Below are 14,346 nucleotides of genomic sequence, written 5' to 3'. Positions count from 1 at the left end.
ATGGTTAACTCTTAACATGATTAATATCTCTTACCTCCTTACAACAGCAACAGGCAAGGTGAAGTGGGAAATGCTGGAAGGATCACAGGAAACAGTATCAGCCCTACATAAAACAAACCAACAAATTCAAACAAAACCAAAGAAGATCCTAGGTATTAATCAGTATATGCCTTAAATGTCATATATGTTTAGCTAAGCACTGCCATATCTACACAGGGCAATGCTCAAAGGGTAGTGAAGGAAATCTACGTTTTAGCTTTATGTCTATCATAAAGTACCAAATCCAAGTCCTTAGCTTTCTTCTTATTCAAAAATTGGCTAAATTTGTCAAAAGATTCGATAGGACTTCCAGACAAGAAGGAAGCCTGATACACAACAAGGATTTGCCAGGCTCCAGGACAAAGTATCAAACACCCTTTTAAAGATATTAATCTTTGACAATCTTGGAAGGCAGCTAATAAATACTGAAATAAGGATACTTTCTAGCCTGGGAAATTCTGGTTTCCAACTCATCAGCTTCAGCCCTTACAATATCAGCAATATAAAGTGGGGAAGCGGGAGGCAGGATCAGAAGGACAATATAAAATATCAAAATATGGCTGCCTGGTCATGAAAGACCAGATTGATTGCCACTCATTGAAACTGGGGTGCCCTCCTGCTGCTTTCCTTGCAAAACCCCTTTCCATTCAACAGCCCAAAGCAGACATTTTTGAAAGCGACAAGCTAGAATATGCACATCTGACAAAATATTTAAGAAAACAAATATCTTTTTTAAAATCCTGTTTTTAAATAACTCTTAAAATATTTCACATCTTATATAAAATGTATAAGTGCCTTCTCAAAAACAACTTAGGGTGGCGTAGAATTGAAAGAACAAGATGCTAATAAAATAGCACCTTGAAATAGAACGTAAAGTAATTTCTGCCAACGGTATTTCAAATAATCACACCAGCAGGATTACCTAAAATAAAGTGGCCAATTTTCAGGTTATAAAGAGAATTAAAATTTATTTTAACTATAAGATTGAATATCTGAATCAACGCTTCATTTGATGAGTTATTATTTCAATGTTATCCAAACGTATTTTGCAATAACGGCATTACTAAAAATATAGATATTACCCTTAACAACACCTTTGTGGTAAGAGGTTTTAGTACAGCATTTTTATTAACCCATCAGCAATTAATATGGGATGGAAACATCTGTCACATCTTTCTGTTCTGCATTTATTACCTTAGCACATCTTAATTAGTCACCTTGTAGCCGATGGAGCTGTTTTGGTAAAAGGTCCTGAAACATTTCCTCTAATGTGAGCAGAAAAGTAGGTCTGATTATATTTCTAGCAATGATAGGCTTTGATTATTCCAAGATGTCAGCAGGTACCATGCTACTCTGATGTTTGCATCTATATAATTTAAAATAGTGCTATAGTGAAAGGCAAGGCGACAATCAGCCACTGTTTTATATTCTATTTGATAAATGCAGGCAACGGGGGAGGGGGGGGAGGGAGGGGGAGAGAGAGAGGGAGTTTAAGAGAGAGAGAGACAGAGAATGCATGTGATATACAGGCATAAATGTTGTCTATAATCTACATATATTGCAGCTGGCACTAAAAGAATAGTTTGCTTGCAGGAGTAATGAAGTAACACAGAACCAATCTCTATAGAAATTACCCTACCACATCTCTTTCCTTGCTGCTTCATCAAAAAGTAGTAGACAAAGTAATACTGCTGTTTCACTCGTGATAGCATCATAATCTTGGAATATCAAGGCAACTGAAAATAGAATAGAGACAGTTACATTTTTTTTTCTAAACAGCATAAAGGCTTTCAAGAGTCTAAATTCCAAATTTCCAAAGAACATCAAAATTAAGTACTTGCTCTTATGATGTAGCAATTAAGACATATGGGAAATATTAATTTTGCTCCTAAAATGGCAGTGTAGAAAATCCAAATATATCCAGATTTTTGGGAACAAAATATTTGTAAAAATATCGCTCCTGATATTTATTTGCTTAATTTAAAGATATAAAAACAAAAAGCAAATTTTAGTTTGCTTTGATGATGTTACCTCTAAATAACACAAGCAAGACAGAAGACTGGTAAGCCAATAACAGGCGTTTGACTGGATCAGCAGAGAGAAGTTTCCGCAAAAGCGCAAGACATGGCAACATCATACAGTTCATGATCTATCAAAATTTAAAAAAGGGTTTGTTAACTAAAATCTATAGTAGTAACCTACTAAGCATTCTGAACTTCTCTGAAATCAACACTCTTGGAAGTTTAAAGTAATGTCTTTCAGTATGTTACTTTATTCCATTATTCACAAATCCATATAATCTACTTCTCATAAAAAGCTCGTATTTTAATATTTAATTCCAAAGACATAAAGGCATTAGAAATAATCTGTGACACATTTTTTGAAGCAAGCCTCTTTGTTTTCTTTTACAACACAGAACATCTAATATAGAGGAAAATTTGCAAGAGCTTTTAATATTTCATCCCAATTCACTCACAGATAATTAGAATTAAATTAAATGAAGGTTTCTATTATTGTTTTAAATAAAGTCCTTCTAAATTTGTTTACAAAATTAGTTTCTGCCAGGAAAATTGTATTGTAATCATGAAACTGAACAAACCATTCTTAGATATACAAGTAATATTGTTCCAAAATCTCTGAAGTGGGGGACTTGATTGGTTTTGGCATCATTTAAATCATGAAGAAAAAACTAAACACATTATTTAATAACTGATAGGATTCATTTGGCTACTCCTGCAGTCCTTCAGCAATACTACTGAGTTGAGACTCAGCCTGCAGGAACCACCATGTAAATTTATCTACCATCTGAACCATCTGAGTTTCAATAGGATTTAACCACCATTCCTTTCTGGCTTCCCACTTTCCCTCAACCCACTGCCATGACCCACCTATCTTCGCACATGGCTACTAATGATATTACATTGTATTCGTGTAGACAAGAAAAAAATTAGTATCTTCCTAATTCCCATCATTCTTCACTCCTTCCTCGCAGGTAAGCTGCTGGTTTTTTTAAAAAATATAACATTTTCTATGAGGAAAGTGGACATCATATATGTGGTTTTGTAGAAAAAGAAATGAAATGCTAGCATTGTTTTTTAAATTAATCAATTCCTAAATAAGGTAACAAACTGGAATGCTCTTATTTAGCCATTTGTGATGTGGCCATTTATGAGCGCTACTTTTTAAACTTGGGGACCAGCTAAATTATAACAAACTATTTTGCCTCCTAATCAAATAGCAAGAGAAGAGAGGAGAGAAAGAACATGAGTCTGGGGTTCCATCTTAGCTCCTTTCTTCCTCTGCTTATTTAAATGGCAAGTTTCTGTATGAAGATTTATTTAGCGTTTTTTAACAAAGCGAAGAAGTGATACTAGACTCAACGAATTAGACACCGAAATTTCCTTTCATTGCAGTCCACATGTTTAGTCGCCATCCTGAGATAATACTTCTCATATTCCACATAGAAAATATTTAATTCCTACCCAAAATTATTTGATTGAACATACAATATTTGGAACCCTGGAATGGTTCTTCTGAAAAAAAAAGTTGAAGTAGATTTACCTTGCCATTCTGAGCAACACACTTAGTAAAGTAAGCAAGAATTCTGTCCACTGCGCCCATATTTTTGATAATTGGATGCAATTTAGAATCTAGAACGGAAAAAAATAAAACATTAACTTTCCATATACACACTTTAGAACAGGGGTCTCCAAATTTGGCAACTTGAAGATGTGTGCACTTCAACTTCCAGAATTCCCCAGTCAGCATGGCTGGTTGAGGAATTCTGGGAGTTGAAGTGCACAAGTCTTAAAGTTGCCAAGTTTGGAGACCCCAGCTTTAGAACAACATATAACACTGGATTCAGATGGATTCAGAACTGCTTTATCTATAAATGGGTACTAGTTTATATATTAGATAAACTAGGTACAGATAAGTATGTGTCTCCTTCCTGCAATCATTAAATTAGATTTAAATAGTGAATCATGAATCCCAATTTGCTGTCAATTTCAGTTCCCTGTCAATCTTCCAAATATTCCCATCTTAACTCCTGTCACTCTAGCTTTCTGATTATCACCCACTCCCCTGCTCAGCCAATAATAATGCATTGAATATACTCTTCCGTTACAAGTCCTTGGTCCATTTTGAGGTAGAGAGGAGATAGTGGAAATTACTGTTATAGGATTTCCCCCCTAGCTTTTTAGTATTTTTGCTAACTATGATTACCTTCTGGATATGCTGATATACTTGAAGAGGGATATTTTGAACCAGCTCCTGAAGAATTGAAAGAGGATCTAGAAATGTGCATGAAACCTGCCACCAAATGTTGCAGAGTGAAGCACTTCTATTCATCTTTCTAGCCAGCAGGCTCATCCCTTTCTCATATTACTCCATTTATACATGTCTTTGGGGTTTGGTTTTAAGGAAAGTCAATTAGGAGGTCATGCTATTGGCATATAAGCCGCAAAAACATACACAATACATAAAAAGTGGCTAAGGAAAGGTGATTCACAGTTTATTACAAGAGAAAAATAATCACCTGAATTACTCATCATGTCATGACTTTCTCTACGTTGGAACAACTATGTGTCTCAATCGTAAATTGTATTTTGAAGAAGTTTACCTTGCATGATTATGACTAATTGCTCAGCTGCTGACTTCCTCAAAGTCAAATCAATGGTGTCCGATATAAAGATACTGTACAGTTTTTCAACTGTCTCAGCCTAAAAATAAAATAAATATATCCTTTTTATTTATCTGTTCACATATTTTCCTGTAACATCTCTTATGGGGAAAAAGCCACCTCAACTCTAACGTCACCAAGAAGGAACAGCAATATGTACATAGCAAGACCTTGGGTTTAAATTTTCTCTCACAACAGATCGGAACAAACAACTGAATACTCCCAAGATCAAGCTAGAATATTATTGCCTCTAAATTTTAAACCCCAAATATCCATTTTGGAGGCTGCTATCACACAAACTGATTCTCTTGGGCTGCTTTATAATCTTTCCAAATTCCTTTTTCAGGGGCTTATAGAGAACTGGGGAGTTTATAGGGTTTCCTGTTGTGTGACTGTATCATCTCTGAGATAATTGCTTTATACAGGTAATCTCAATTTACAACCACAACTGAGCCCAACATTTCTGTTGCTAAGTAACACACTTGTTAAGTGGGTTTTGTCCCATTTTATGACCTTTTTTGCTGCAGTTAACTGAACCACTGCAGTTGTTAAGTTACTGGCACACCTCTTAAGTGAATTTGGCTTCCCCATTGACTTTGCTTGTCAGAAAGTCGCAAAAGGGAAACATATGGCCCTGGGACACTGCAACCCTCATAAATATGAGTTAGTTGCCAAGCTTCTGAATTTTGATCGTATGTCCCTGGGGATGTTAGAATAGTAGCGTGAAAAATGTTTATAAGTCCTTTTTTTCAGTAGCATTTATACTTCAACAGTACCATCTGTATTGCATTTCCTTGCTTAGGAGATCTCTCTGGTAATCAATCTTGTTCAAAGTTTTCTCCGTTCACCTTAAAAACAGATTCTCTTGTGTCATCCAGCTTGAGTTCAATAGGCCTTTCCACAATAAGGATGTTAGAAATACTTGAGAGAATGCTGCCATGCAAAAGGGGACGCTTCAGATGGGACTCTTCTTCTTCCATCAGGTGAAACATTAACTGTTTGAGTGCCACAGAACGAACTCTGGGGGAACAAAACATTTCCTTAGAGCAAACTTGGCGTTCTGACCAAGGCTTCCAGAAACAGTAATTAAGCACATGCTTAGTTAAAACAACTCTTGTTTTATTTCAACGCTGGGAATTATTTTCATTCCCAGCCAGTAATGAATCCCAAACAGTCCCTTCGAGATAAGCACCCACCTTTTTTTTCCTTTGAATTTCTGCCAACAACCACAGTGCCAAATGAATTATAAAAAACCAACCAAAGTACAAAGTCCACACAGAGCTTCAAGGATTAATCCGAACAGAATGAACGACTCTGCTTCCTACGAAGGTTTCATCGCCTTTGCCTGTCCGTTATACCTTATGGGAGGGGCAATCACCTCCAAGCCTGACTCCCAATTCGACCCTTTTGTCTCAGCTGCTCTTGCCTTCTAGCAGCTCTGCGCACATGCCCACTGGGAACAGACTCCCCTTGTTCCTCTGCCTCGCTGCTGCCAGACTCCAGAGGCTCCAGAGTCAGCACCGTACTCCCAGATGGTCCTGGCCCCATCTCTGCATCGGACGCAGGATCCTCGTCCGAGTCCTCTCCAGACTCCTGGACTGGTCCCCGTTCTTCCCCACTGTCCGATTCTGCTGCTGTCTGCACAGGCTGCCAGCGAACCAAAACACTTGGCAAGTTTAAGACTTGTGGATTTCAACTCCCATAATTCCTGAGCTAACATGACTGGAGGACAAATTCTGGGAGTTGAAGTCCACTAGTCTTAAAGCTGTCAAGTTTAAAGACCCCTGCCTCAGAAGGTTCCCAAACTTTTACTGAAGAAATATGTGCACAAAATCTTAATCTCATACCACATGTTTTTTGGATCACTCTTTTATTCATATTACGGTACTTAATTTATTTAAGGCTATAACCAAATTGTTCCTGTTAAAAGCCATAATGGCTGAATTAAATCTGATCAAATTTTTGCATGACATCAGACAGCACTGGCTGCCAGTTAATAATTTTAGGCTTTCAAAAAACGTACACAAAATCAAACAGTCCAATATCAACTCAATGTTGATGTAAAAATACAGTAGACAAGATTTCAATGCCAATGTTTTACAAGTTGCTTTCCTTGTCACCTCAATCAGAATCATAATTTCTATACTCCACTTTCCCAACAGTAAAACAATCTTGTCACTACTTTTTCAACCCAGTCAGTCATAATCAATTTCTACATTCCTCTGCTTTTTTCAAATTAATCTCTTTCAGCTATTTTACAGCCTTCTAAGGATTGGCAGTTTCCAGCACCTCAAGGATGTGCTACTTAATTCTAAAATGATTTATCTAAGTGGAGGGTTGACACTTGGGCTTTCTGCCACTTTTCTATCTTTTTGAAAATTGACTAAATTGATGTGCAATTGAAAAAGTTGTATCACCTGCAAGCACATATAAAGGAAGTACTATTCCAAACAAAAATTAGCATACTGTATCTTTAAAATTATATTCCATGGAGGCTAGGGTACAGATAACAACCCTTCCCAGGCTGAAATGTGATTGCTAATTTACTCACAGTGGCTTTTTTGAGAAGAAAAGACGTAGAGAGGCTCTTAGCCTTGTAGTTCTTGGGAGAATCTCTTCATTTTCAGTCGTTGTTTCACTCAGGGTGAGAATACAGTTACCTAGAGGTTCTTCTGTGTTTGCATAACCCTAAGTAAATGCTTACAAGTTAACACAGGCAGTTTATTACCATAAGTAAATATCATGCTCCAAAAGAGACATTGTTTTATTACCAAGAAAACTGTCTCCGTAATTGGCAACAGGAAGTTAATAGACCAATTGATAGACAATTGCCATTTGTTTTTCAAATGTTCATTGTTTGTTGGAGAAGTTCCAATTTTGGGGGACAGTTTCTGGACAATCACGGTTCAATTTTCTCAGCAATGTTGCCTTGAGCTGGTACCGTCACTGCCCACCAGAAATACAGCAAAAAGTTTCCAGCACAATCTATAGTGGAGGTCCCTTATGTAATGCTCAGGTTCATTAAAGTTCTTTTGTGTGCTTACTAGACTACTGGTACCATGCAACTTCTAACATTTCCTTAAAAAACAACAACAGGATTTTAATATATTTTAATTAAAATAGTTATGTGCCTCCAACATCATCTTCCAAGAAGTAAAATAGGGACCTGCATCATCTCTTTGAAAATACATCAATCTGCTCAGAAAAAGGATAATGGTAAGTAAAGGAAGTCTTAATAGGGAGAGTGGTGGTGATGGGGAATCTAGATGAGGGACTAAATCAGTGCTTTGTATCAGATTGTGCCTGCCACTGTATCCATTTTGACTTTGACAAGTTGTGTCCCATCAACAACCATGGTGTAAAAATAAAATAATGCACCTAGAGTAGCCTCACAGCGAGATAACTGGAAAATAAATTTAACAAATAAATGAATAAATATTCTTAACATTCAAAAATGTCGGGTGCTCTCTGAGCTTGGCTGTTTTCTTGCAGATGTTTCATTTCTAAAGTAGGTAATATCATCAGTGCACTGATGATGTTACCTAATTCGGTAATGAAATGTTCAACCTTGAGTTACAAAATATTCTCTTCTTATTCTAAAAGTGCTCACCAAAAAAAGATGAAGAATTTCGCTTTCTGGATTGGCAGAAGCATGTTGGCAAGTGAAACCAGAAAAATGCCACAACTCTCACAATAAGATGAGTTTGGAATTTTATTTGAAAAAGATTAAGGCAATGGTCAAGCAATAAGTTTCCTGATGGGGTGATTATATTAAATTGATCATTTATATCCCACAAGCCATTTCTCCAAATAACCCTCATGTTATGATCAGTAAAAAATTCAGGATGGTTCTGAACAAGATATCCCTCTAGAAAACTGTCACATCACAAATTTCAAGTTGATGCTTCCTATTTAAAAAGTCTAATGCTACTTACCCATTTGGTTTTAGTTACAAGCATTCAAAGCACAACTCCAGTGGCAACTCCTCTTATTTCTGGTTGCCACGTTTACATATTTTCCCCTATTGTGTAATGTCAGTACTGCTTTTTTCAGCAAAGCAATTAAGTTTATCTGAAGATAAACTATTTTTCAAGAAGATGAGATTACCTGAAGAATTGGAATAACAGGATAGAGAGTTTCAATAAACTTGTTCCAGGTCTCTGCTGCCATCATCAATCGACCTTGAAGAAGATACATCAGAAGAAATGTGGCGGCTGAGCACACCTGTTTTAATGAGAGAAAGTACAATAGCGCAATAAAGTGTGTTCAAACCAATTTGCTGGTGTCAAAAATGGAAATTAGGCTTTGCCTTGGGACATTGTACCAAAAAGCTTTTGTGTTTGTTTTTCTTTTTGTTTCTTTCTTTTTTTAAAAAAAAGCAAGAACAGCTATAAAATATTGTCAAGAATCTACTGCCTGTTAGCACTGAACAGTCTTCAAGTAGAGAATATGATTCAGGTCAAGAAATGCTTTCAATAAAGCACCGAAGATGACTTTTAAAAATAGTGCTCTAGTCTAAGCATTTAGGAAATCTTCACAACTTAAGGTTGGTTTGCTTATTACCTATTGAAAAAGCAGAGCATATTAGAGAAAGATCTTAAGATACTAACTGAACTTGAATCTTAGAAAAATTGGGGGCGGGGGGGAGGAGGAGAAACAAATGAGAATGATACTGTATAAAAATCAAGCCTAGGTGCTACCAAATGACTAATTGCACTTTAGTCATTTTCTGTATTACTTCTTTTTATATTTTTGAAAATTCTCAAACTTGTTGCAATCCTAAGCATATTGAAAACAAAAGCAAGTTTCATTAATTTTAGTAAAGATAATAAACATAATGCAGGTTTGTGATCTATATATAGCCAGTTACAAGAGAGCAATTAATTAAAAAGCTAAACAGGGTGGAGTTTATAAAGGTACAAAGCTTTGGGTCTACTAATTTCTTTTAATTTTCAGATTAATTCTGGTAACGGTATCATATTCAGAATGATGTACCTCATGCTGAGAATCCTGAAGCCCAAAAGTGCATATTTCATAAAGAACTTTGGGATGAAGCAGAAAATGTATACCACAACTGATCGAAGAAATAGACTTTATAGCATTATGAATGCCTAAACATTCCTAAAACAAAGATAAAAGACGTTTAAATATTAACCTGACAACACATGAATACTTAAGTCTACTGAGTTAGATAGAGCAACCCACTTTCAGACTTAAGTACATACACACACACACACACACACATACATATCCATATTCCTAAAACTGCAACTTTTCAAGCTTACAACTGGGAGCAATACTGCTGGTTTCCTATTGCTAAAACATCCTGTCATCTAGGTCAAAACTCCTAGTTTCTCACAGCAAGAAATCAGTGATCTGCAAGCAGACTAACTTGGAATAAGGAAAACCTTTCTGCTTGGTCCCTCCTGCCAACCTTCTTTAAGGTTGCTGGGAGAGAATGAGAAGAAAACAGCAAGAACATGAGGGAATGCTCTCACCCTGACAATTGATAAAGAGCAAAAGTACTGTCCAGCATGCAGTTAATTCATTTCCTTAAGGCAATGGTATCATTAAATCATAACACATTATAATATGAAAAATTCAAACAGATATCCCTTCCTCTTTGAAACTCCGCAAATTAAAAAAAACCCTCAGAAATAATTCACACCAGGCAATCTCAAGTTTATATGGTGAAAGATTTCAGTTTTTCAGCCTGAGTAAATCCCTGTGAGGTTATTAAATGGAAAAAGGGGGAATATAGATGTAAGAGAGGGGGGTGGGGGAAGAGTATCTCTTGGATTCTGAAGAAACCACAGTCCTTGTTAAATGCTAACCTTAACAATGTCAAGACAGCAGCGATAGGCTTCTGTTCTAATATTTGGCACAGGATGTGACAACAGATGGAGAAGCACCTTCTGACTTTTATTCTGAAGCAGGGGATCACCTCCAGCAGGTTTCCAGCTACAACCAGAAAAACCGAGTATTACAGAAATGGCTTCAAGGCTTAGATAGCAAATTCCCTCCGCTCAAAACCCACAGAGGTCTTGGGTTATTATTCCATTATTTTTTTCACTGTCATTCCTGGGTAGGTCCCCAAGAAATTGAAACTTGACAAGTTAAGAGATTAGGGGTAATTTCATCAGTTAAACTGACCCTGTAGTCTTTTATTCTGAAGAAAAATGAAGGAAGTTTTATTTTAATGTTGTTAGCTCTTCCTGACACATTTGTGGATGTCACCATTGTCAAGGTAGTAAAATTTGGGACGTTTTTGTGATCATTGTTTGCCTTAAATTTCTTTGTAAATCATAAGATGTAGATAAAACACACACAAATCTGTATTTTGATTAGATGGATGTGTGTATTGGACTACGTAAAAAATCTATCTATACCAGAGGTGTCAAACTCAAGGTGCTTAAATCTGTCCCACAGGGCTGCCTGGAAATAGCAAAAGACCAGCCCACGGTGCCTCTGGTAGCCAAAATGGGGTACATGTGAGGGCCGCATGCACCCCAGACCATTTTTTTTGGCCTGAACGGCTTCCAACAGCTCTCTGCCAGCCCAAATGGGACACAGGGTGCCACCCACCACACCCTATTTTGACCCGGCAGGGTACTACAGGAGGTGTCCACCCCGTTTTTCCTCCTCAGCCGGCCCTCAGAAAACTACAGTGCTAATCTGGCCCTTAAAGAAATCCAGTTGATCTATACATAGCAACATGTTACCACATAAATGGTACCGTATAGTGCAAATTTCCCCTTTCATTATCAGAATGATGTCTTAAATTTATCCAATATGTTCTACAGAAACAGATTTTGTATGGATAAGTATAATAAAATATGGGATACATTTATACAAAGTACAGTAGCTTAAATAGAGCATGATAGCCATATGAGTACTGGAATATATATATTCATAATATATATTCATATTCATATAAATGCATAATCTTTGAATTAAATAATTACTGTATGTAAAAAATTGAAACTCTGTACTGCTGTAAAAACATATAACAGTACTATATATTTTAATTTTTTTTTTTTGCTATTGCATTTTTTCACTTATTTTTAAGGACTCGCTATGTATTCTTTTTTATAATTATATATATAAACTCACTTAACAAATTTCTCACTTAGCAACATATATTTTGGGTTCATTTGTGATCATAAATCAAGGACTACCTGTATTTTTGCATTTTATTCATTTCTTTTTCTCCTTTTCTATTATTATTTTAAAAGCAACAAAACATAAATAATTTATCCAATATGTTTGTTTATTCAGTTGAAAGGACAATTTATGTGGATTTATATACTTAATAGCTGAAAAAGTCATCACAGAATCCTATCATAAAATTTTCATACGGCATGCAAATTGCCCAACTTACATATCTGAGCAAATGTTGAGGTATTCCTTAAGTAGAACAAAATACTGGTGAAACGGAAGACCTTTTATGGCTTGTTCTGCCAGTTCAAGTAAATCAAGATGATTTTTTTCTCCCTTTTAAAAAAGTGAAATATATTATTTAATTTTAAAGAGTAGAGAGATGAATTAATGATCTATAAATTAACTTGCATTCATATGACCAACAAAAATAATTTACTAATAACGATGAATGTAACAACTAGCAGCAACTCTCAAAAATTCTATAGACAAGACAAACCAGTTTACCAATAGAATTACCAATATCCATATCAAATTATTAAATACTTAAAATACTGATTATCCGGACTACTCTTACAACACTTAAATAGGTCTAGGAATACATATATGACATTTTAAACTATTTTTTTCCCACTGAAGTTCACTTAAACTGAATGTTTTACCTCCTTGCGAACATCCAACATAAAATTACAAGCACACTCAATTGAATAGGCAGCTTCTGCAGCTTGTTTATAAATACTGTAGTTTTCTGAATTCATTTGTTCCAAATAAGCTGTGATTGATTCGTGTATATTTGGATATTCTAAGGAAAATGGCATGTCCACGGAAAGAACAAACAATGCTGTCACTAAAGACTCTGGTAAAACACTAGTGGCCTGGAGGAAATAAAAGAAAAAAGGTTTAGGTAAAAGTCTAAAGGTCAATCTCTATAATAGTCTTATATATTAGTCTTAAATATTGATTATTTTGAGTATGTGACCAACATAATTTCTTCAAACAAAATTATGTTTAATTTGCAGAGATATTATGTCAAATTACCTCAAAGTAAATCACTTGGGAATTTTTAACTACTGTTAAAATAGTTAATGTGAGATTAAAAAAAATGTATTGCAGAGACCTTTAGAATTCAGAACCTCCAGCATAAATATAGCAACCAGGTTTCATGTGGAATGTTTGCAGAAAAAAACCCCTTTGCTTAATTTAAGAAGGTAATTGTTCAATTTTCTGGGACAGACATATGTCAGGATTTTTAATCTCTTATTGCTTTCTTCTAGATTATTTGAAAGGTCTGAAATCTATCTATCCTAGATAAACTCTTAGGAACTGAGTTCTCCTAACCCAAAAAGTGATTTCAATAATCCATCAAAATAAATATTTACAATATAATTATATTTTGCTTATTTCTGCCCCCACCAGGTAAATATATTTTGGCCTTCTTTTATTAACTATTTTAGTTGCTTCATAAATTATATTGCTTCATCAAATGGAATGAATTTATCCTCACAAATACAGCAATTACAGCAGTACATTTAATGACATTCAAAATTACAATTGTACTGAAAAAAGTGACTTATGACCATTGTAGCATCCCCATGGTCACATGATCAAATTCAGATGTTTGGCAACTGACTCATATTTATGAGGGCTGCAGTGTCCTGGAGTCATGTGACCACCTTTTCCGACCTTCTAACAAACAAAAGCAATGGAGAAGCCAGATTTACTTAACAACCGTGTTACTAACTTAACAACAGGAACGATTCACTTAAGAATGGTGGCAGGAAAGGTTGTAAAATGAGGCAAAACTCCCTTAGCAAATGTCCCATTTAGCAACAGAAATTTTGGGTTCAGTTGTAGTTGTTTAAATTGAGAACTACCTGTACATATTATTTTAAATGGTTCTGTAAAAGAAAAAGAACAATTACATATTAAACTTACAAATGATACATGCAACAGCTGACGTTTGCAATGCAGCACAGCAATTTTTAAGCAGGAATATAGAGCAGCAAAATTACACAAGTGACCAGCAATGTTTTTTAACGTTATAGGTAGTTCTTCATTTTTGACCACAATTGGGAAAAAAATTTCCATTGCTAAGTAAGGACGTTGCACCTGGCTTTATGACCTTTTGTGCTACAGTGGTTAAGTGAATCACTGCAGTTCTTAAGTAAATCATGGTTGTTAAATGAATCTAGCTTCCCCATTGACTTTGCTTGTTGGAAGCCAGCTGGGAAGGTCATGAAAGGCAATCATATGACCCTGGGACACTGCAACTGTCATAAATATATGCCATTTTCAAAGCACCCATGAGACTGTGGCCGGTCGAAAGTCCTAACTTTTTTTGAAGTGCTACTTTAACTTTGAATAGTTGCTAAATGAATGGTTGCATGTCACGGATTATCTGTATCAATCTCTAGCTGAAATCAGAGACAAGAATGAGCTCCACACCTGCTCAGACACAATAGAATTAA

At 35.7% G+C, this 14,346-nt stretch overlaps 1 protein-coding gene across 1 annotated transcript in view; it reads right to left on the bottom strand.

The window, feature by feature from the left end:
- Positions 1-14,346, bottom strand: part of RTTN (rotatin) — a 107,236-nt gene that overhangs the window by 61,790 nt on the left and 31,100 nt on the right. The window contains exons 11-22 of the mRNA XM_026699448.2: positions 12,541-12,753; positions 12,102-12,214; positions 10,555-10,681; positions 9,716-9,841; positions 8,828-8,944; positions 7,272-7,408; positions 5,569-5,740; positions 4,661-4,760; positions 3,601-3,689; positions 2,071-2,188; positions 1,679-1,775; positions 35-103 (exon numbers count right to left, since the gene is read on the bottom strand). Coding sequence (XP_026555233.2) covers positions 35-103; positions 1,679-1,775; positions 2,071-2,188; positions 3,601-3,689; positions 4,661-4,760; positions 5,569-5,740; positions 7,272-7,408; positions 8,828-8,944; positions 9,716-9,841; positions 10,555-10,681; positions 12,102-12,214; positions 12,541-12,753 — 1,478 coding nt within the window. The remainder of the gene's footprint in view (positions 1-34; positions 104-1,678; positions 1,776-2,070; positions 2,189-3,600; positions 3,690-4,660; positions 4,761-5,568; positions 5,741-7,271; positions 7,409-8,827; positions 8,945-9,715; positions 9,842-10,554; positions 10,682-12,101; positions 12,215-12,540; positions 12,754-14,346) is intronic.

Source organism: Pseudonaja textilis, chromosome 3 (genome assembly GCF_049901715.1).
Source record: "Pseudonaja textilis isolate UNSWEBS1 chromosome 3, rPseTex1.2, whole genome shotgun sequence".
In the NCBI taxonomy this organism is placed as follows: domain Eukaryota; kingdom Metazoa; phylum Chordata; class Lepidosauria; order Squamata; family Elapidae; genus Pseudonaja; species Pseudonaja textilis.
The sequence above is the reverse complement of the archived record's forward strand: the minus strand, read 5'-3'. Positions and strand labels throughout refer to the sequence as shown.